Here is a 23,811-nt window from a genome sequence, read left to right on the forward strand (position 1 = left end):
CCTGCTTCAGATTCTGTGTCTCCCTCTCTCTGCCCCTCCCCACTCATTCTCTCCCTCTCTCTCTCTCTCCCTCCCTCCCTCTCAAAATAATAAAAACATTACCAAAAAAAGAACAAAAAACAAAAAACAGACTGCTGTCTCCAACCCATCCCGTGTGCCACTGCAAGACCAATTTTCTTCACCATCAATCATGACTTACCACCCGCATGGTATGGACCCAGCATCCAATGTCATTGCGTTAATCTCTGCTCTGCTCGAGAGCCTTCCACGACTCCCTAACTGCTAGTCAGATGTACTCCAAGCTCCTTAACCTGTAACTGAGCAACTGTCAATTGACTTGCCATAGCCATCTCAATCTCTATAGCCACACTTCATCAAGCGCTCTGGGCTCCAATTCAAAGCATCAACTTTAAAAACACTGAACTGTCACCCATGTAAGGGTCTAGACAAGGCCCCATTCACACCTTTGCTAATGCAGCTCTCCAAGTGCCCTCCCACCCTTAAGCTTTAACAGACCCCTCTAATACACACTGTTCTTCCTCTCTCCTCTCAGTTCCTACATTTCAGCACTTGAGTGTTATCTCAGGGTATTACCAGCCTTATCTCCCCAACACCACCAGGCTCTCAAAGGGCAGGAACCAAATCCTGTAATTCCCCCACCCCATCCTTTAGCAGTGCCTCAGGGCCCTTGCACTAGCTATTCTAAATCTCCCACTGCTTTCAAGGTTTGGTTCAAATGTCAAATATATCCCTTCTCAAAGGGATCTGCCTTGACTTAAATTAAAACTCCAGTTCCCATCACCTGAATCTTCTCCAGTCTGCCACCACAAAGCACTGATGCCTTCCTAACAGACTAAATAAGTGACAATTTATTCTACTCCTTATTTGCTATCTATATGCCTCCTGTAGACTGGAAGCTCCACAAGGGCGGTAGTTTTTGTTCAACGTGACACCCACAGCACATAGACCAGTGCTTGGCCCACAGTACGCACTCAACAAACGTCTGCAGAACTAAGCACCGTCTAGCTGGTTCTTAAATGCTAATGGATATATACCTTACACCTGCTAGAATGGCCATTATCAAAAAGACAAGAAATAAAGCCTGTTGGTGAGGATGTGGAGAAAAGAGAACCCTCCTGCTCTGTTGGTGGGAATGCCAACTGGTGCAGCCACTGTGGAGAACCGGATGGAAATGCCTCAAAAAATTAAAAACTGATCTAACAATTGCCCTTCTGGGTATTGATCTGAAGAAAACGGAAACACTAATTTGAAAAAGTATCTATACCCAACAGCATTATTTATAATAGCCAAGACATGTAAACATCTATCCATTGATAGATGAATGGATAATGATGTGGTGGTTTGTGTGTGTAAGCAGATATATGTGTACATGCATATAAATATATATATATATATATATATATATATATATATGTATACATAATGAAATACTATTCAGCCATTAAAAAAACACACACAAAATTGCACCACTTGTGACAACACGGATGGACTGTTACGGCATTATGCTAAGTAAAATAAGTCAAACAGAGAAAGACAAATACTTTATGGTCATTCTCAAATACAGAATTTAAAAAACAAAAACAAATACCAAATTCATAGATACAGACAATAGACTGGTAATTGCTGGCAGGGGGTGGGGTGCAAAACGGGTGAAGAAGGTCAAAAGGTACAAACTTCCAGTAATAAAATAAGTGAGTCTCTGGGGATGTAATGTACAGCATGATGGCTAGTTAATAATACTGCACTGCATATTTGAAACTTATTCGGAGTAAACCTTAAAAAAGTTCTTATCACAAGACAAAAAAAATGTTTTTATAATTGTGTACGGTGACAGATGGTAACTAGACTTACTGTTATGTTGTACACCTGAAACTAATATAATGTTGTATGTCAATTATACCCCAATAAAAAGTTTTAATGCTTTTTAAAAAAATGTTTTTAATGTTTATTTATTTTTGTGAGACAGAGAGAGAGACAGAGTGTGAGCGGGTGATGGGCAGAGAGAGAGAGAAAGGGAGACACAGAATCTGAAACAGGCTCGAGGCTCTGAGCTGTCAGCACAGAGACCGATGGAGGGCTTGAACTCCAGAACAGTTAGATCATGACCTAGGCCAAAGTCAGACGCTTAACTGACTGAGCCACCCAGGTGCCCCAATAAAAAAAATTTTTAAGCAAAAATGTAGAAAATACTAGCGGATATGACTATTGATTATTTTTAAAGACTTCATTAAGCAAATTTTTCTAACTCAAAACAGAACATGAAAGTATCTCTCTCAGACACAGGAACTTTATCACAACACTTTTCCTGGTCAGACTGCTAAAACTCACACAGAGCACAGGCTTTAACCCTGAACACCACCTGGGTTCAAATCACACCACTCCTGCTTTCATATAGCCTTGGGCAAATTATTTAATGACTCTGGGCCTCAATTTCCTCATCTGTAAAAATCAAGTCATAACACTTCACAGTTTTTCATGTATTACCATGAGTATTAATAACTCATAAAGTGCTTAAACAATGCCAGTGATATTCAACCCATGTCAGCTATTATTTTTTTTTATGTTGATAGTGGAAGTAGATTAAGCCCAAAATAAATCTCTATGACAAAAAGATTTCTAAATACCAGTCAATGATTCACTGACTGGAGCAAGATGCTATTACATAACACAGTACCTGAGATAATAAAGAATTCAGATATTCAATGTACCATTTCCCGTTTCACTTTCTACTAGTTTCTGTTATCTATACCCTCAGACTAAAGGGGTAAGACATGAGTTTTTTAAAGGCAGAGACTCTTTCTTATTCATCACTGTATCCCAGGGGCCTAACTGGGTCAGGCCCATGCTAAGCGTCTGCTAGATGAACAAACAAGGCCAGAAAAGCACTGAGCCCACCCCCCCCCAACCCCCCCACAAACAGACCAACATGATTCTGTATCAGGTAACAGCTGTTCTCACTCAGCACCAATGTCTGTGTCCCAAACCTAGCTGGTGGGGGGGGGGGGGGTTAGGAGCGAGACTTCTCTTCTCAGCAAAGGCTGAATGCATTAGAACAAATTCTAGATTCCCTTCTTTCTACTAGAACTGATACAAAACAACGACAACGACACAATAATAGGAAATCAAAGCTTAAGGCATTACACCTGCCGTCTTCGAAACTAACCTCATAAACAGGACAACACACTGGTAACTGCCTCTCCTCCCCTAGGAAGAACTCATGGGCTAACCACTGAATGCCTTCTGTATGCAGAACCATGGGGCCACAATGGGCCCACCAAGCTCAAAAGCCCAAACCCTCTTACGGGAAATCCAGTTAGGGCAAGAAGGCACCCCCAAGGCAAAGGAAAAACTGCAGACACCTAAGAAACTCAAAAGGAGACAAATGACAGTGCTGCTGCCTAGTTAGAAGTCTAGAAGGACTGGCTCTTTGGGAACAGCAGGGCAATAGCATTCGTCCTTCCATTCAACAGATACCTGTGGGGCCTCCTCTGCCAAGGGTCAGGCTGTAGGGAGCATCCTAGATGACTGACTGGAGCAACACACCAGGTCAGATTGCGGAAGGCCCCGAGGGCCAGAGCAGGTCAAGGGGATCAGCGGGATTTTCACTTGAAGGCGAAGTAGGAAGGTGCACAAAGCAGTATCTTGGCACACTCGCAATTTCTTCTTGATAATAAGCTAATGAAAACATTTTTTGGTTCCTAACCATCACCACTTTGGATTCAGTGTGTTGAAGGAGGGGTAAAGCCAGAAGAGGGGGAAAATTCTGTAAATCTAAGAATAAAATCGCATTTTTTTCTTCCTTCTCATCATCACCAGGGATAGAGTTTTTTATGTTCCTACACCAAAATATCCTACCACATAAAACAGCATCTAACAAAAAGACATGAATAATATTATGTATCTATACAACTGCAGAGAACATACAGGACTGAGTTATGTGAACTGGTTCAAGCCCTTCAAAGTAGGAAAGCTGTCCCATGCTCTCCAGGGACCAAATCTAGGAGTCAGCTGAGATACTGACAAAATAATAGGTAACATACATGAAGAGCTTACTAAGTTCAAGATACTTTTAATCCTCACAAAATCCTCTGAGATCAACACTGCTATTACCCCCATTTTGCAGGTGAAGAAACTGAGGATGAGGGGTGAAAAGGGATGGAACCGGGAGTCAAATCCTGGAACCCTGGACAGAATTTGGAAGATGATACCAATTCAATTGTTATATTTGTTTTTATTAATGATGCACTCTTCTAGTTCTTGATCACTTAAAGACCCATTAGAAAAAGGAAAAAAAAAAAAAGAGGACCCAATCACCAGAAAACATTTCCAAAATAAATAACTATAAATAATTAGTGGTGGTAAATGTTAATATTCAATTCTGTAATGCCACATCTTCTGGGGCTCCCATTTCACCTATCACTGACAAATCTTAGCTTCTGAAGCTGCCTCGGAGTCTTCTGAGTGAAAGGAACCCAACCTAGAAATTAATTAAGGAGAAACCCTCAAATTGAAAAAAACACCTATAAATACTCTCTTTTCAGCTGACTCCATGACACACGAGAGAGCTTTGGGGGGGGCGGGGGGGGAGTCAAAATACTTTGAAGAGAATTCTCTAAAAATAACTGTCTTCAGAACTCACTGTGGTTTATATGTGTATATATTATATATATGCAGTTTAGAGAGATATGCATATAAAGGTGCAGTTTAGATAAATAATATAGATGCATATATATCCTCACCCCCACCCAGGTATGTGCAGGGTAAAATAGTCTCTAAAAGATACACATATAGACAGAAACGAAGTATTTAGAAAATTATTTTGAACACCAGTTTCACTTTCATTATAGCTTTGATTAAAATAGTTTAGTTATAAATGCTTCTATACTGAGTAGTCCAGAAAGACAGCTTCTAAATTGTGACTTTTTTTTTTACCAAAGCAAACTGTATTATCCATATAAACAAAACAAAACCAAAAATTAAGACTTTTATAAAATAACTTTCATGGCTATAAATAATATCATTAATCCTATCACAGGCCTTGACATTTCCATCTCTGAGCACAGTGACTAAATCTTCAACTAATGCTCCAACAAATCAGAGTCTATAATTTACTTTCCTTTCTGTCTGGGTTGGCTTCCAACACTAACCAGTAAGACGGTACAGGCTACAATTGAGTAAAAATGCAAATGCATATGGATATACACCAGTGCTTCTCAACCCGGGCAATTTTGCTCCCCAGGGACATTTTGCAATGTCTGGGGACATTTTTAGCTCTCACAACTGGGGGGGAAGAGGGAGGAGAAAGTGCCACTGGCATCTAGTGGGTAAAGACAGAGATGCTCTCACTGCTTGACATCCTATAGCCCCCACAACACAGAATTCTCCACCCCAGTGTCGTTAATGCTGCTTTTGAACACCACTGAGATACACAAATATAACTATTTTTAAAAAGTAAAAACGTCAAATTTTAAATGTGGATCTTTCAGTAGAATCATGAACAATTTCTATTTAGTTCTTTTCATCTTTATGTATTTTCCAAACCCTCACAATACACATCTGTTATTTATAATCAGAAAAAAAATCCATTTGGGAATAGACTTTTAAGAGAAGGACAGACTATTTGCTCCCCATCCCGATAAGGCTTCTTCTCAAAGGACTGGTCTCATTCAGCTTGCAGGCCTTCAGGGAAGGTCCAAGAAAATTTTCCTCTAAAAATCACCTCTCCGCCTTGTAGCTGTTATTCATTAGCCCTGGTAAAGGGGAATATTCTGAATATCTCAAAACCAGCACTCTAATGCTTCACATAGGAGGGAGAAACTGAAATGTAAAACAGCACAGTTCTTCAGGGAACTTATAGCTAGACATCCTGTTTTTCCAAACAGCCACCAGAGACAACATAGAATTAAGTGCTGTCACCAATGTGGGAATTAATGAACATCTTACAAACTACCACACGCAAGCTGAATATTCCCTTACAATTCAACACCCCCCAAAAAACAGTATTTGGGGTCACTACTGTTGCTGCTGTAAAGCAGTCAACAACATATTAAAATGTGTACATCTGCACTCAAATGTTAAAAGTTAAACCTTCACACAATGCTTTGCAGGACCGTATCTACGTATGATGCCACATATTCTCAATGAAATGCTAGTAATTATTTTTCCACATGCAATCATTGTATCATATGGGGGAGAAACCCCCAAAACCTGAAATTCAAGTTGTTAAGAGGGTGTATCTAACACGAATTAAAGGCCCTTGGAAAAAATCCAAGACTACAATCTTTTAAAGTCACATCTTCATCGCAAAGCTACTTAACGCTAATGGCAAGTGCCACTCACTAACACTTGTGAAATCAATATTCCTGTTGTCCTCAGGCACACACAGCTCCAGCTCACTTAGGGAACAGGGCACACGTCCTTCGCGCACCCAGGTCTACAGCCCGCCGAGGGGCCCGCCCTTCCCCTCCACAAGGCTGCCGCTGGCCTCGGCCCTGCTGAGGTGGCCTGGGCTCCCACCTCCTGAACTTGGGGCGGGCGTGACTCACGCCCTGTCACATGGCGCGGGAGGAGGCTGGGAAGGCCACCGCTGCCAGGTGTTCAGGCTCGGCCCGACCGTTTATTTGCCTTGCAAAGTGGCCCGAGCGCCTGTGCCGCTGGGGGGCCGACGGCCTGTCCTCCCTCGCACACCCACACCAGCCCTGTCACCTGGTCGTCCTCACCTGAGTGGGCAGCAGGAGTTCCCCTTCTTCTGCCTGCCACAGCTCCACCACGTTCTGCAAGGGCTCAATCGCTGCACGAACACCAAAAAATACACTGCATTTTAATGCACGGAAAAGAAACGCTTCCTGTTTCCCTATCATGCCCCCGTGCACTCGCCTCACCAAAACAAGTCACCCTTTCCTTCTCTAAGCGGAGGCCACCCGAGGACAAGAACACAATGGACGGGGTGCAAGCGGGCGGCCCCTCTGACAGAGAGTAGGGAGCATGCAAGGTCGGGGTTCTTGTGCTGGTAGGGGTGGGGGGGACGCAGGGGGATAGCCACCCGGCGGGCCGCTCGGCGCTCCGCATCCCGCAGCATCTGGGGCTGGCGTCTGCAGGATGGGTCCTGGGCGGCCAAGCTCGAGGAACAAAGCTGCAGGAAGCCGGGCCGCGGCGGGGCCCCAGCGCGCGCCACACAAAGCGGGGGCTGCGCCCGGGGCGCCCGGGGCCCGCGCACAAAGGCTCCGGGGCGCGTGCGGCTAGCGGTCCGCGCCGCTGTCCCCAAGCTCCGCGACTGCCCAGCTTTCCGTTTGTCTGAGGGCGGGGGGCGCGGGAGGGGACGCTGTGGTTAGAAAATGTTATCAGCCGAGAATTGCAACCGCTTTCCTTCCTCCTCCTGCCCCTTTCCCCTTCCTCCCCTCGCCCTCTTATAGATTTCAGCAGTTCCCTAAAAGAAAGAGAAGGGGGGGCGGGGTGGAGGAGAGCGAGCACAGCGGCGCAAGGCTGACCTTGTCCCTGAGCCCCTCCCGGACGACAGCAGGGCAGGAGGACCTGGAAGACGCCCAGCAGGAGGTTCACGGCCGCGGCGGTGCGGCAGTAGCAGCCCGGCTGCGGGCGTCGGAGCCCCGCCATGCTGGTGCTCGCGCTCCTCTCGGGTGCTCGCCGCGCTCGCTGTTCGCTCGCTGGCGCCGGGGCTGCCTCGCCCCGGGCCCGCCCCCGCGCCGCCCCGCCCCGCCCCGCCCCGCCCCGCGCCGCCCCCGCCCCCGCCCCGCCCCCGCCGCAGCCGCCGCCGCTGCCGCCGCCGCCGCAGCTGCTGCAGCTCCGGCCCCGGGCGCGCCGCTCGCTCTGCGCGCGTGTGCGCCACAGATAGGGAGGGACGGAACGCGGCGGGGCGCGGGGGAACGTGGACAATGCGAACGCTGCGGCCCTGGGCGCCCCGCCCGGGCGCGGACCACACGGCTGCGGGCCCGCCCCACAGCGCCCCGCGGCGTCCTTCCCAAATCTGCGGTCCCCAGGCACTGTCTGCGGCTGTGACGGGGTCTCTTAGAGCTGTCGGGAGAGACTACCAGGCCACTGTCGCCAAGTGCGATTTGAGGAACTTTCGGGTGGTTTCCTCTTTGTTTGGGCACGCTGGCACAGTCGGGTTATTACCCACGAGGGAGGAGGGCGGTGTTGGGGGGCGGGGGGGGAGTGAGGAGTCCCCGGGCCAGAGGCCTCAGACAGGATATTAGTGGAAATAATGCAGTGGTTGTCAGGAAACGCTAGTGCAGCCACATGGCTACTGCCAGTTATGCAGCGAGGATATCCGGTGGCTGCAAAGTCTGTAATTTAAAATAAAAAGAGCTCTCCCAAGACCCGAGAGACTGACCTCAGCGAGGCGTGGCGGTGGTGCGCCTGGCAGCCTCCGAGGAGACGGCCCAGGTTGTGACAGGTGGGGAAGCCTCTTCCTAGGGCATTTATAGCTGCAAAGACCCTGCAAATACTCCCTTAGGATTCATACTGCAAAATTGAGCCAGCCTCTTCGGAAACATGGTTGAGGTCGAGGTCGGTTGCCTGTTTCTAACATTAACTGGGTAATATACATAATACCTGAAAATGTATTTTCTAGCCCCATTATTTGACGCCTATAACCAAAAAGTACGTCTAATATCTGAGATCCCGTTTAAGTTTTAATATCATGCCTTTGCCAACGGTACCACAAACAAAGGTTTTATTCAGGAATCGCTTTGCATAAGCTGGAAGTATTGGCAGTCTTAAGGTTTTTTTTAACTAGTTTGCTGCTTCCAGAGTAGTTTGTGTGAAATTCAGAGAATTTGAGCAGTGTAGAATAAGGAGAAGTGACTGGGGCACACCTGTCTGTTTACATTGATCCTCTATTTAATTGTTTCTGGTGCCTTACAGTCTAGACAATGGAAAAGCAGTGGTCAAAATAGCAGGAGGGATGCCAAAGAAGAACTAAATCAATCATGGTTCCTTTTCTCCCAAGGAAAAAGTCGCTTTGCCTTATCCAACTTCAAGACCCCCAGTATTTTCTCAGTTCCTTGTCTTTTTCCTGTGTTCCCTGCCAGCATCTCCCTTTCTGTAGCAAGGATCGCCAGTCCCATCCTAATGAGTTTTTTTTTTTTCTTCGTTTTATTTCTCTAGGTTTGTATTTCCCCTTGAGCTCTGAAGATTCTCCTCTGTGTTAAGGGGCTGTCTTCTGTCAAAAAATACTTGCCAGAGCCCAAGGAGACAGTAACTGCACCTTCAAAGTTTGTTTTTAAATGAATATTCTGTCATTGGCCTATTTATTTACAATATGTATTTTTAAGTCCTCTCATGACTTAGAATGGAAAACAAGCAAACATTGATGAACATGAAACAGGTTTCATGAAACAAGTTTAATAAAAAGTCATGGTACAAACTTTTTTACTATTTTTTTTTCTTATTGCTAATTTTTAAACTCTCTTACTTTTTTACTAAAAGTCTTTCCCACAATAACCAGTATCACACAATCAATGAAAATGACTTAAAAGAGGAAAATTGCTGTGGACCATTATTAAAAAAACAGCTCTATTTTGTTCTCGTACTGAAACTTTTTGAAGGCCAGCTTGATTTTCAAGTTGTGATCTTGTGGACTTTACAAAGTGGGTAATGCTATTTGACTGTTGTTCAAAAAGCCAGAAGCATGTATCTGCAGTGCCATGGGGTTGGAGAGGGATACAGGATTACACAGCTGTCTTCTTAGATAAATCTGACCTACTTAGCCTTCTCTGGAGGTATTTTTCATGCTGACTCATGAACAACAGGAAAGTTATGGCCCATTAAGTAGCATCCATGTTTTGAAGTAAACTTCTTCTCCAAAGAAGACTCCTGTGTCATTGATGCCATTATTTGCCTGCAGGTAATAAATATTCTTTTGTCACAGAATATTAGAGTTGGAAAAATTTGGCTATTAAATAATAGCACAACTGCATCATTTTACAGAAGGAGAAACTGAAGCCCAGAAAGGATGAGAAATATCCAAGTTATAGTAGCAAAGTTATGGAGAAGTGTGTATAAATAATGTTAACTAAAGAAAAAAAAATTAATGGAAACATGAATTAACTCAATATGCAAATTATAAACACAAAACTAAGCATGGAAGAGGCACTGAGGAGATACCTTACTAGAGTTTATCATTTTTTTTAAGTGTAAAATGTGATGATTTAATTATACATTGTGAAGTGATTACCACTATCAAGTACATGAATACATCTATCACCTCCCATAGCTACCTTTGTGTGTGTGAAAATCTACTCTCCTAACAAATTTCAAATATACAGTAGAATATTATTAACTCTGGTCTCCATGTTGAATATTAGATCCCCAAAACTTAAAAAAAAAAATTTTTCTTTTATTTAAATCCAAGTTAGTTGACATATAGTATAATAATGGCTTCAGGAATAGAATTTAGTGATCCTCCACTTACATATAATACCCAGTGCTCATCACAACAAGTGCCCCACTATCCCCATCCCCCCACCCTATACCCCCTTGAGCAACCCTCAGTTTGTTCTCTGTATTTAAACGTCTCTTATGGTTTGCCTCCCTCTTTGTTTTTATCTTATTTTTCCTTCCCTTTCCCTATGTTCATATATTTTATTTCTTAAATTCCACATGAATGAAATCATATATTTGTATTTCTCTGACTGATTTATTTCACTTAGCATAATTATTCTAGTTCCATCCACATCGTGGAAAATGGCAAGATTTCATTCCTTTTGATCAAGTAATATTCCATTATATATGTGTGTGTGTGTGTGTGTGTGTATATATATATATATATATATATATATATATATATATATATATACCAAATCTTATTTATCCATTCATCAGTAGATGGATATATGGATATTTGGGCTCTTTCCATAATTTGGCTATTGTTGATAGTGCTGCTATAAACATTGGGGGAGTTTATCAATTTTAAGTTAGATCCATATAAGTTAATTTAAACACATGTGCACATACACACACACATCTACCTAGCGGGTAGCTGGATGGCTCAGTCGGTTGAGCACCTGACTCTTGATTTCCACTCAGGTCATGATTGCATGGTTTCATGAATTCACACCCCACTTTGGGCTCTGTGCACTGACTGCATAAAGCCTGCTTGAGATTCTCTTTCTCTCTCTACCCCTCCCCCACTTGCACTCTGTCTCCCTCAAAATAAATAAATAAACTTAAAAAAATTAAAAAATAAAACACATACACACACACCTAAGAGCGCCTGGCTAATTCAGTCCAAAGAGCATGCAACTCTCGATCTTGAGGTTGTGAGTTCAAGCCCCATCTTGGGTATAGAAATTACTAAAACATTAAATAAATAAACTTAAGAACCCCTCCCCCCCCCCCCTCCACACACACACCTAAAATTGACTAAATCTACACTCATTTTAAGATATACAAGATGTTGACCATGCTTTGGACTTAACTGCACTCTTGTTTTTTTTCTTAATGAGTATAGATGAAAACCAAGCAAGTCTATAAATGTGAGTTACATCTCAACACATTCTACATAAAATTGACAGTGAAGCATCAAGTCCAAATCACCTGTCTCTAGTCTAGAGAAGATTCAACACACCAGGTCACATGGTGGGTTGTAAAGAGTGAAAGAGATACTATATGGTAAGCATCTAGTATACGTGTTAATAAATGCTAGTAATGATATTATCTTGCATGCACATTGTGGGGACATGCCAGACCTTTCTTGAATATGGCAAATTTGATACTGATATTCAATTATTTTAATTACCTATTCATTATCCCTGATCCTTTATAACTCAGACATGCTGGAAATGGGAATGTTTAATGAAAATGTACATGTAACAGCTGTTTGCTATCTATTTTGGGCTTCACCCCAATCACAACAATAAAACCAAGGGTTTCATAAAACAACCACTACCATCATTGCTAGGATCCGAGCCTCATCCTCCCTGGGGAGAAATGCCCAGAGGGATGGCTCTTGAAAGCAGAAACCTAATGGTTTTGGTCAGGTACCTTTAAGATGCAAATTGTCCCCTTAAGGGGACCCAGCATATGCTAACTTTATTCCATTTATCCATTTATTCCATTCATCTCAAGAAGCCTCGATTAGGTGCACTGGATAAAGTTTCTCTCCTTTCTCAAACGACTCTGTTGTGTTAAACAATGGTCCTTTACCATTATGAAAATACCAAGCATCAGTATTCATAGTTAAAAATAGTCATCTTTCTCTCTGTTTTTTTTTTCAAAACTCATAAGATTGTACAATGAAAAGGATACATTTCACTGTATATAAATTAAAGTAAAAATGAAAAAGTTTTTAATTAATAAATTTTTAAGAAATTAAAGACAAAATTTTTAAAGATAGGTTAGACTGTGATTTATACAGGATGCCTTGGATGTGGTCATGCTAAAGGTTTAAATATGATTAAATGATATTAAATGTGATACATGAGTGAAAAAAAAAGTAAACAAAACAAAAAAGTAGTTACCTTCCCAGTAGTCTACATTGTGACTTGGCATGGTTATTCGGCTTAGTTCTGGTCAATGAGATACAAGCAGACCTCTACTAACATGGCTCCAAAGAAAGCTATTGCTTTCATGATGAAAAGGAATAGACTCAGCTAGTACAGTCCTTTTACTCTGTGTCCTTTTTCCTCCTGGACTATAAACGTAATGCCCAGAGATTTGCAGCCAGCAGGCAAGCCTGAGGAAGAAAGCTACCTTTCTTTTTGATGGCCCCAAGAAATGATGCTTATCACTTAGCATACTAGTTTATTCTCCAAAGGACAGTGTCATCACCAGATACATCACATTAGGTCTATGTGGATGGCACTCGTGACACGTGTGACATACAGCTCTAAGTACTGTGAGATCTTCCCCATACCTCCTCAGTCTGCTTTGCAGCCTCTTGCCTCTCTGTTCAACATCTATAAGTAAGAGTACTCTAGGGCTTGGTCCTGGATGCTCTTTATACTCTCTCTTTCTGGATAAACTCATCCAGCCTCAAGTCTTTAAATATCTATAAGCTAATGAGTCCCAAGTTAGAATTTTAGGCTTAACCTGAAGTCCACATTCATATTCCCAGCTGCCTACTTGTCATCTCCACCTGAATGTTGAATAAGCATCTCAAACCTAACATGTCCTACTTGCTTCTACCCATCCAAAGCTGCACATCCCCAGTCTTCCTAACTTCAAGTACGTTGCAGTAGCATCTACCCAGTTGCTCAAGCCAAAAGCCAAAGTGTCACCCTTAATCCATATTTTCTTTATACCCTTAAATCTAGCAACAAGTCATACCACCTCCAGAACATTCCTCATACTTATCCTTTCTGAACCACTACCCTGATGTAGGAGTCCTCATCCCTCACATAGACTCCTACCATTGCCTTCTACTGGTTTCTCTGCTTCCACTCTCTCCCCTTACATCTGGTTTTCCAACAGCCAAAATGATCTTTTAAAAACAGAATTTATCTGGCAGCATTCCATCTAACAAATGGAGGATCACTCTGAGGAGTTATAAAAATAAAAAAATAAAAAAAAAAGCAGATTATGTACAAAACCCTGCAGTGGTTTCCTAGAAGCTTAGAATAAAATCCAAACTCCTTTCCTTGTCCTGCAGGAAGTGAGATCTGGCTCCTCCTCGCCTTTCTAACCACATCTTCTACCAGTCTTCCCCTTGATAACTGTTCTTCAGCCCAGGGGCTTTTGTGTTCCCCAAGCCTACCAGACTTGACCTCCATCTCAGGGCCTTCACACTTGCTGTTTCTTCCATGTGGGAAGCTCTTTGTCTCATTGTCCCACATCTGGCTCCTTCTCATCATTTACATAGGGCTGCTACACAAGGTTGTGTATAAAGAGCCAAGGAATAGGGACTGACATCAGCTCTCTGATTCACCAAGCCACGCTCTGGCTCGAGGATGCCCACAGTGAGAAGAGTCTTATTCTGATTCCACAAAGGCACGGACAGATGGCCAAACCCCGTGCCTATTTTGTGTCCTCCTGGACAGAGGACCTTTTTCCAATCAAAATATTATTTCTTATGTCTAAGAAGAAGGTAGAATGAACAGTCACTGGGCACCAATTTTACATGCATTTCTTATTTAAACACACAACAGGATTAGTCTTATTGTCCCCATTTTACATGTTAAACAGTAAGATTGAGAGAAGTAAATTGTTAATGCAGAGTTAAAATTGGACTCTAATTCCATTGTACCATAGTGTCTCTAAAGATGAAGGAGCAAGAACTCACTTGGAAGCTTCCACTTTTTTCATGTTTTAATTCTACTTCTTATTTTCAGATTGTTGTAGGAAGTTAGAACAATCTACAAAAGCCCAACTATAGTCATTAAAAATAAATTACCGTTGGGGCGCCTGGGTGGCGCAGTCGGTTAAGCGTCCGACTTCAGCCAGGTCACGATCTCGCGGTCCGTGAGTTCAAGCCCCACATCAGGTTCTGGGCTGATGGCTCGGAGCCTGGAGCCTGTTTCAGATTCTGTGTCTCCCTCTCTCTCTGCCCCTCCCCCGTTCATGCTCTGTCTCTCTCTGTCCCAAAAATAAATTAAAAACGTTGAAAAAAAATTAAAAAAAAATAAATAAATTACTGTTGCTACATATAGATACAAAACATACCCCACCTACACACCCTCCAGGTAATAAATTAAGATCAATATGAAATCCAGTAAAACCTGTCATTTTACTTTTGAGTCTCCACACTTTTGGAAATACAGTTCTTATCCTTCTGACTTTTGTACTTGCTTGCTTATAGTGTATTTGGGAAAGTTATTTGTATAAACTTCTAAAATAGTGGCTGCATTAACTTATTTAATTGTTTATACTTATTAAAATCTTCTACTTGGGAAGTCAAAATGCAGACCAATGAGTAGGATTTATTTTTCTCTTCCTTGCCGAGTTTTTTTCCTTCCTTGTTGTTTTTGAAAAGATATGACTGGACTTCAGAAGGTTGGCAAGAATTGCACTTCTGTAAGTCGAGTCAATTTCTTGATGATCTTGGAAAAATATTTTTTAAGGACTTAAACTGTAAAGCCAGGACACCCCCTTAATCTGAGAAGCAGAAATAGTAAGTACTTTTTCAGCTGTATTTCACAGTCTGAAGTGATTCCTTGTAACTCAACTTCCTTTCTTAGAAATAATGAAAGATAACCCTCATATAGTGCTTATGACCTGCCAAGCCCTATCCTAAGTCCTTTGCATATATTAAGTCATTTAATCCTTCCAACAACCCAATGAGGTGGGTATTATTATTATTATCCCTATTTTACAGATGGAGAAATTGAGGCACAGATAGGTAAGGTACAACTTAGTTGCCCAAGGCCACAAATCAGTAAAGGTACAGAGCTGAAATCTAAGCCCAGGCGTCTGTCTCTGGAATCCATGTCCTTGACCACCAGAGCAATACTATCTTTATACCTTCAAGTGATTGGGAGGGTAGTTATGATCACTTTTGTACTATTGGTGAACATTAGAAATGTATGCAAAATGCACTGAAATTAGAGACGCTGAAAATGAAGGCCATCATGGCATCAAAAATCTAACAAATTGTTAAGAGGATGTCAATACCGAATAGCCAATGTCTAGTCATTGAATGTGTCATAGTTCCAGAAATAATGGCATTCTCAGTCATGGAAATGAGTCTATCTAGGTAAAGTAACCTTGATATATTTTATGAATTAAGTTATATGAACCCATGTTGGCTGAGGAAGCTCCCCAAACTAATACCGTATACCACTTTCCACAGCTAGATATAATCTTAATAGTAGTGCTTTTTCAACAATACTTATATAATTCACTCACCTGAGCATTCTAACTGCAATTTTGGAAAATATGCTTCACGACCTTGAACAAAGCACTTCACCTCCCTGCACCTGTTTTCTTACCTGTAAAATGAAGCCATTAAACAATATGATCTTTAAGACCCTTTCCATGCCTAACATTATATGATTTTCTGTCCCGACCTGATAGCTTGGAAGCAAGAAGCCTAAACTTTTTTGGTTGTCATTTCTTACTATTTCAAAATCCACTGAGTAAAGCAACTTCACAGCTTCCTGAACTTGCATGCTTTCAGATTACAATCATGTTAAGTTTGGCATTTAAAGTTCAAATCAAAAGTTGCCCAGTCAGCAGCAGGGAACCAGATATTATGGAGAAGAAGTAGTAAAGGGGAGATCTGTTCTTTCCTTAGGTACACACCTGATTTGCCAGTGTGGGACCACTTAGCAAAGCATACAGTCGGTAAAATCTAATGTCCTATCTATGGGGTCTGGAGTAAGTTATTTAACCTCTCTGTGCCTTAGTCTGTCATTTGTAAAACAGAGATCATAATCATCTACCTCACAAGTTGTGGCAGAGAAATGAGTCTATGTGAGCCTGGAGAAGAGTGTCTGTCACATAGTAAATGCCACATAATGTTTTGTTATTGCTCTTGTTTCCTATATTAAGAGAAACAAAATAAGAACCGGAAGAAGGTAAAGCCTAAGAGTCTGGATGGGCACTCAAGAGAGAATCTCAAGCAATGGCTCATAGAAGCTTCTGCCAATGTGAAACAAAACATGCCAGGCCAATGTGAAACAAAAGCCCTCATATTGTGAAAATACCCCCATTTCAGTTCGTCTATTTATTTATTTTTTTTTCTTACATTTATTCTTTTTTGAAAGAGAGAGAGAGAGTGCATGTGCCTGAGTGGGGGAGGGGCAGAGAGCGAGGGAGACAAAGAATCTGAAGCAGGCTCCAGGCTCTGAGCTGTCAGCACAGAGCCTGATGTGGGGCTCGAACTCACCAACTGTGAGATCATGACCTAAGCCGAAGTCGGACACTTAACCAAATGAGCCACCCAGGCGCCCCATCAGTTCTTCCATTTAGACACATGTTTAAATTCCAGGCTCCTGAGCCAATACAGGGCTTTCTTACTCTTCCTTCAGCTGCAAAGTAAAGCTGACCACTAATTGAAAAGGGAACATCTTGAGTAAGTTCTGATCTGTTTACTTTTGTATGATCTCCCTCCCCTTTCAAGAAATAATAATAATAGGAGCAAACACTTACTTACACAGGCAGAGGTGAAGTAACTTCCCAAGGTCACAGCGCTAAGTGGCGGAGTCAGAATTCAAACCGGGGCTGTCTGGCTCCAGAATGTGTACTTGTATGCTAGTAACCATGACATTTTGCTGCATCACAGACTACATTCAGTGTGTGTGTGTGTGTGTGTGTGTGTGTGTGTGTGTTGGAAGGTTGGAAGAAGAGAATAAAGTACACTCTAAAGGACTTGAAAGGAACACTGCTGCATCATTGAAAAATACACTCACACAGAGTACCAAACATGACATCTGACTCTGCATCATGCTAAACGGAGGCACCCTGTGCACCTTGCTCAGGAAAGAAGCTGCAGACACATGATCGGGGGGCCCTCCACTCATGTAGTGCAACTCACACCCCTCCCAGGCCCCTGGCTGGTCACGGCAGCCCTTACAGGACAGCAGGCCCTGTGGCTCAGAAAGAGAAACCAAGAGGGAGGCAAACAGAAGGCACGGCTCGAGACACAACCTGAGGCAAGTCAGCCGCCAGCAATAGCTTGGAGGTAACAGCAGAAACATCTTCAACTGGAGTGCAGCTATGAAGCCCGAGGACTCCGACCGGCAGGAGGCAAAGGGGCAGAATCACAAACAGCGGGTGCGCGAACCTCAAGCCGTGGTTTCCACAACTGCAGCCAGAAGGCTGTGCAGAAAACCTCCAACGTCAGCCAGCAGCTCTTCTAGAGATTTGGATCCCCAGAAAGTAGTGAGAGGTGCGAGAGCACTGTCCAGGACTCATGAGACTGAGGTTCTGGTCCTAGCTGGCTCTGTGCCTTCTGCAATATATATTTACATACTTACAGAAAGGTACAGAACACATATGCAGTTTCCTCCACAAGCAGCACATCAAACTGGAAGTTGTAGGTCAATTACTTGGAGTGTCGGAGGTTACTAAATTGGATAAGAGACTTTGGCAATCATCTGTGTGTGGAGGAAGAAGTATCTACACTATAGCAGTGGCAGTTATTTTGCTAAATAGCAATCAAGAGTTTTTCCCCTACCAAACATGTAGGCAAATTCTTTTGAGTCAGCCCAACAGATGTGAAGGAAGGACCAATCCCACTCCCCTTGGAAATTATTTTTGCTATATATAAAAAATTACCTTGGTCATATTTTATATTAATAGATCAGCCTCACTTAGAAGCACAGATTAAGATAACTGTGCAGTGTCATTTTATAATGATTAAATTAACAACAATAACAACAAAGCACCCCACAAAAAACCAAATCATTATAAAACCCAGTTTGGGCAAGATTCAAAGAAACCAACATTTTACATTGTCAGGGATGGGATGAGTTGATACTTTTTCTTAAAGGCAGCCCAAATACAGAATAAGAGCCATAAAAATGACCATAACCTTTGAAATGTATTTTGAGAAAATAATTTTAAATAAAAGATAATTTTGTAAGATACGGCAATGTTATTTAATGGTTCCAAAATGGAAACAGCCCAAATAAATCCACAAATGTGGAAATGGCAAAGATACTTATGATAGAATCGGTACAATAAAAAGCATATAAATGGGTTTTTTTAAACACTGTAAAAAGAAAAAAGCACACACACATAAGGTTGAAAAAGAAGGGATTTCTAGGCAATGAAAGCAGGAAGGCATAGAAGATAGTGTCTCACGTGGGCAGAATGGGGGTTCATGAAAGAGTGCAGCTCCACTTGGAAGGGGTGTAAGTGCCAGGGTCAGGGATGAGCTTTGTCAGTTTAAACACAAACTAAAAGGCCCATGGGAAGCCATGATCATAAGCAGTTTGTTTACGCATTTTTCTATCGAATGATTTTAAATTTTCAGTTGTGAGGAGAAAAACTGGTACGTGGTTTAACAGGAAGACCATAGAGCAGGTCATCAAAGAGAAGGTGGGCACGGGGCAGTCGGTGTTGGTTACCTCAATGGGAAAGGGGATAAATGACTGGATTTTCCTCTGCTTTTTCAGTGAGCAGATAACTAAAGAGGTCCCTGAAACAAGAAGCTGGTACACAGGCCAGTGTCTCAAAGGGAGCAGGGTTCTGAGCAGGAAATGGCTAAGACAGTCTCCAGTTGTCAGAGGAAGTTGATGTAATGAAGGCAAGACTACGGGAAAATGTTGCTCAATTATTAAGACCAAATACTTCAGATCACCTCTGAAGAAGCCCAGATGTTATCTCAGAACAAAAAGGTAAGAGGCTGAGAGGATTAGATAAAATATGTGCACAAGTGCTTTGCCAACTGAGAAATGCTTTATAAATACTTGCCCTGGAGATAAGGGCTTCACTCTAAAAGACAAAACAAAGCAAAACAACAAAAAAACAAACAAAAAGATTGCAAAATTAGCCAGTGTGTTTTTAAACTATAATTCTAAATCGATTATTTCATAAATTCTTATAGTTCTAATTTTGAAGAAGAGATGGTAAAATCATAATTTTTTTTCTGTTTGAAGCTATGATTTTATCTTGATCATTTAACCATTTTGGCTCTTTCCAGATTTTTGGTAATCTATAAGCCAGCCCTAATTAAATTGATCATGTTGTGAATTAGTGAAATAGTCTAAAAACACCAAAATTGGCCATGATTGCCTCCATGATTTTTGTAGTCTTAATATTTTAAATCAAATGACCACTTAATCACTCATTCATGCATGCATTCATTCAGGAAAATTGCAAGAGAGACGATGTGTCTAGGTAGTAAGGCAATAGAAAGGTACAGAACACTAAAGACTTTAAAAAAATAAAAATATGAAAGTAGGGTTACGTTACATAAATTGTTCTTTCTGCTGATCTCAGTGAGTAAATCAATAACTTAAATCTTTTCAAAGAACACCATTTGATCGTTCTTGCCTAATCTTAGCATTTGGCTTTGTGAAGCCTGCTGAGTTGTGCTGGCTAAATGCTTGCACTTACACGCACTTACATGTTTCCTCAATGTTTGGTCCGCCAGGGCCAAGAGTCAGCTTCTACCTCATGCCTCAGGGATATCAGGTTTCAACTCATATCCTCTGCATATTGTATACCTCCCCTCGTGCCTCATTAAAAGGAACACTTTCCATTTACTTTTCTTCTTGTGACTACTGGGTCCAGGGTCGTTTTCTTTCTCTACTGTTGTTAAACATCACCTGTATCATTAAGCCCAGATGTACAAAGGTATAGAGCAACACTTCTAGCTGAGAAAGGTAGTCATCTTGACTAGATACCAGTTTATCCATGAGATGAAAGTACCATTTCATTTTTGATGGCCTTCACTTAGCATTTATCGCTGGGGCTGGGTTTTGTGTTGCCTTTATAAACACACACACACACACACACACACACACACACACAGCCTAGTTCTTTTTAGGCGCTTCTCCAGCTGTGAGTTTAGCAAGGCTTCCTGCTAATGGGGAGACAGAATTACAGCTCCAAACATTCCCCTGCCACTGATCCAGAACATGTGTTATCATATCACACACTGTCAATTGATTCCAAATCCCTGCCAACAGGGCACAGTCTGCATTCCAAATATCTAAGGCCCTGGGACAGTGAATTATAAAATAGAAATATGCTATGCTTTCTCCTTTAATTTGGTGTACACATGACTAAGTTTGCTGAACATTTTTGATTCTTAGAATACATTTGCTTTTTTTTTCCCCCCTGAAAACATAGAACAGCCTACAAAATCTCTGTACCTTAGTGGCAATAGACTTATTTTGAAGATCCCCAGTCTCCTCCGTGTCACTTCCAATCTCTTGGTAAAGGTTGGTTAACAGGAAATAGGGCAAGATGGAAGGGAGCTCACATTTAGGATAATAAAGTGACTCTCATTCAACTGATGAGAGACATAAACAGTCTGACTATGATGGTCCCACGGGAGTAGAAGGCTAAGATTTCAAATGCTATATAAACAGTTGCAAATCTCTGCAATTACTCTATAAATGGACTCCTAGCGCACATGGCAATGTCAGGAATAAACATATTTTCAGTTCTGTGCTATCCTGTATTGATGACCTGAGTTACCATTGATTTATTCCTTATTTAAAATAAGTGTATAAAACAATTCAAAATAAGTGCAGTGAACAAACATGGCTAAAACTTTATTTTTGTGATTATTGAGGACTGGAGAGTGGGGGCAGGGAGAAGAGAGACCAAGTGTCACTGGCAACCTGGCATTGGGAACATCTTGGGGATAAGCAGGAAAGTTGGACCCCTCAGAAGTCCTCAGCCCCAAAATGTCCGAAGAGCCCCAACTTGGTTACTATGGTGATACCATTCCATTCCAGTAATTTCACCTGACAAGGTCTCTGTTGTCTCTTCACTCTTGAACATTAGCCCATCCCACTCTTCTCTGACCCTGCTCTTCCTCATTAGATCGTAAGAAACAACCACACATGCACACATAAGAACAGGCAGTTAATACTTTGTGACAAGCGAGTTAATGCCAGAGGGTGAATTGCCAGGGCAAGTACTCAAACCTCACAGAAGAGGATGCTGCATATTTTCAAATCAAATCTCATTATACATGGCAGAGTCCTGGTGTAATGGTGGCCTGGCTTGGTTTTCCCTCAATGTATTAGCTCGTGCTAAGAAAAAAAAAATCTGGATAGCTGCATAATTACCCCAAATTGTTTTCAAATTGGTTTGGGACAACGAAGACATAACTCCACTAGCCTTCAAGGGGCCTGGCCTCCAGGATCAGCTTATGGTCAACCGAGTGAGATCGTGCAAGCCACTTACACTTGCTAGGTCTGTAGTTCTTCAACAACAAAATGGAGGAGTTGCGCGGGCGGTGCATGGTCTCAAATCCAGAGACTCTTTTCTTATTGGTCCCTTCTTCTCTGAGATGAAGGATTTTCCTGCTCACTTCTAGGCCTATTTGTTTGATATTGCTCATTCAAAACCTTTAGGGAACAGAAACAATAATGTTTGAAGTAGGAGTGTACATTATCAGAATAAAGGAACTTTAAGCTTATTATATGATTTTTAAAAGATAAAATTATGTCTACTTGGGAGAGACAATACATAAGATTATAATAGGAAAGACTAATTCATCTATTTAAGTATATAATAGGTGTTTTCATTTCCTGAAAAGCCAAATTATGAACAATGGGTATAAAACTAGATTTAAATTCCGGACACCTGGGTGGCTCAGTCGATTAGGTGTCCAACTTCGGCTCAGGTCATGATCTTGCGATTCATGGGTTCGAGCCCCACGTGGGGCTCTGCGCTGACAAGCTTGGAGCCTGGACCCTGCTTCGGATTCTGTGTCTCCTTCTCTCTCTGCCCCTCCCCCGTTCGTGCTCTGTCTCTCTCTCTTAAAAATAAACAAACATTAAAAAAAAATTTTTAACTAGATTTAAATTATGTAACAATAAAAGTGGATTCTTCTCAAATGTCAAGACATATCTATGTATTAAAAGTCCCTCTTGAGAAATGTTCTCCTATGTTTATTTCTACTTATCTGAGTACAACATATATCATGGCCAGCATTTTGCTGTAAAAGCCACTGACTATAAGCACTTGGATTCATTGACCTGAGTCCAAAGCCAGAATGTTGGAACTCTCCAGAAGGAAGGAGGTCTGCTCTAATCAGTCGTAAGATGAGAGTAGTTGAGAACCATTTGTAGCAGGGCTGGATACATTTCTTCTGCATAACTCGAGGAGGGGATGGGCAGCGGTAGTGAAAGACATGATTTGAAATAGGGAGGTCAAGGTGGGCCTCATTTAAGAAGATAACAATTTGAGGGGCACCTGGGTGGCTCAGTCAGTTAAGCATTCAACTTCGGCTCAGGTCATGATCTCATGGTTCATGAGTTCGAGCCCCACATCAGGCTCTGTGCTGACAGCTCGGAGCCTGGAACCTGCTTTGGATTCTGTGTCTCCCCTTCTCTCTGCCCCTCCCCCGTTCTCTCTCTCTCTCTCTCTCTCTCTCTCTCTCTCAAAAATAAACATAAAAAAAAAGATAACAAGTTGAGCAGGAGTCAAATTTGCAGGTATCTGGGGAAGAGCATTCCAGGCAGAGTGCAGCCAAGACCTTGTGGCAGGAGAATGCCTGCAAGAGGCCAGTGTGGCTGGAGAGGGAGAGTGTGCAAGAGACCAGAGAGCAAAGAGCAGAGTGAGCGTCGGGCATATCAGACAGCACCTCACAAGGCTGCCGTCAATGCTGTGAATTATACTTTTACTTCACAGAAACATGGGGAGTCATAAAGGGTTTTAAGCGCAGTGACCTGACCTGACATGAGGGTAAGGATGAAACAAACCGGGTTGGAGGCTAATGTGGTAATCTAGTCTAAAATTTATAGTGGGTTGGAACAGGTGTTGGCAGTGGATGGGCTGAGAAGTAGTCAGATTCTAGATATGTTTTATAAGTAGAGTTAACAGAGGCGCCTGGGTGGCTCAGTCAGTTAAGCGTCTGACTTCTGCTAGGTCACAATCTCACGGTTCATGAGTTTGAGCCCTGTGTTGGGCTCTGTGCTGACAGCTCGGAGCCTGGAGCCTGCTTTGGATTCTGTGTCTCCCTATCTCTCTGCCTCCCCCACTCACATTCTGTCTCTCTCTCTCTTAAAAATAAATAAACATTAGTAAAAATTTTTTTCAGTAGAATTAAGATTTCCTAACATAGATTAGATACGGGAGATGAAAGGGAAAAAGGAAGCCAAGAATGACTCCAAACTTTTTGTCCTGAGCAACCAAGAAAGTAGAATTGTCATCAACTGAGACGGCAATAAAATGAAATACCCAAGGAACCCACAAATCTGTATTTTT

At 42.1% G+C, this 23,811-nt stretch overlaps 1 protein-coding gene and 1 long non-coding RNA gene across 4 annotated transcripts in view; one reads left to right on the plus strand and one right to left on the minus strand.

Annotated features, from left to right (window-relative positions):
- TMEM131L (transmembrane 131 like) overlaps positions 1 to 7,700 on the minus strand; it is a 171,753-nt gene extending 164,053 nt beyond the window's left edge. For both annotated transcript variants that reach the window (XM_058721123.1, XM_058721122.1), the window contains exons 1-2: positions 7,509 to 7,700; positions 6,741 to 6,811 (exon numbers count right to left, since the gene is read on the minus strand). In XM_058721123.1, the coding sequence (XP_058577106.1) occupies positions 6,741 to 6,811; positions 7,509 to 7,632 (195 nt within the window). In that variant the 5' untranslated portion in view covers positions 7,633 to 7,700. The remainder of the gene's footprint in view (positions 1 to 6,740; positions 6,812 to 7,508) is intronic.
- Positions 7,701 to 7,825: 125 nt separating this feature from the next.
- On the plus strand, positions 7,826 to 19,259 carry LOC131506971 (uncharacterized). Of its 2 annotated transcripts, XR_009259251.1 has the most exons (4): positions 7,826 to 8,083; positions 9,145 to 9,883; positions 11,489 to 11,649; positions 19,035 to 19,259. It is a non-coding gene; the product is annotated as an uncharacterized LOC131506971 (long non-coding RNA). The 2 variants fall into 2 exon arrangements; XR_009259252.1 differs by lacking the exons at positions 11,489 to 11,649; positions 19,035 to 19,259 and adding an exon at positions 9,967 to 10,034.
- Positions 19,260 to 23,811: the final 4,552 nt, after the last annotated feature.

This window comes from Neofelis nebulosa, chromosome 3 (assembly GCF_028018385.1).
Source record: "Neofelis nebulosa isolate mNeoNeb1 chromosome 3, mNeoNeb1.pri, whole genome shotgun sequence".
NCBI lineage: Eukaryota > Metazoa > Chordata > Mammalia > Carnivora > Felidae > Neofelis > Neofelis nebulosa.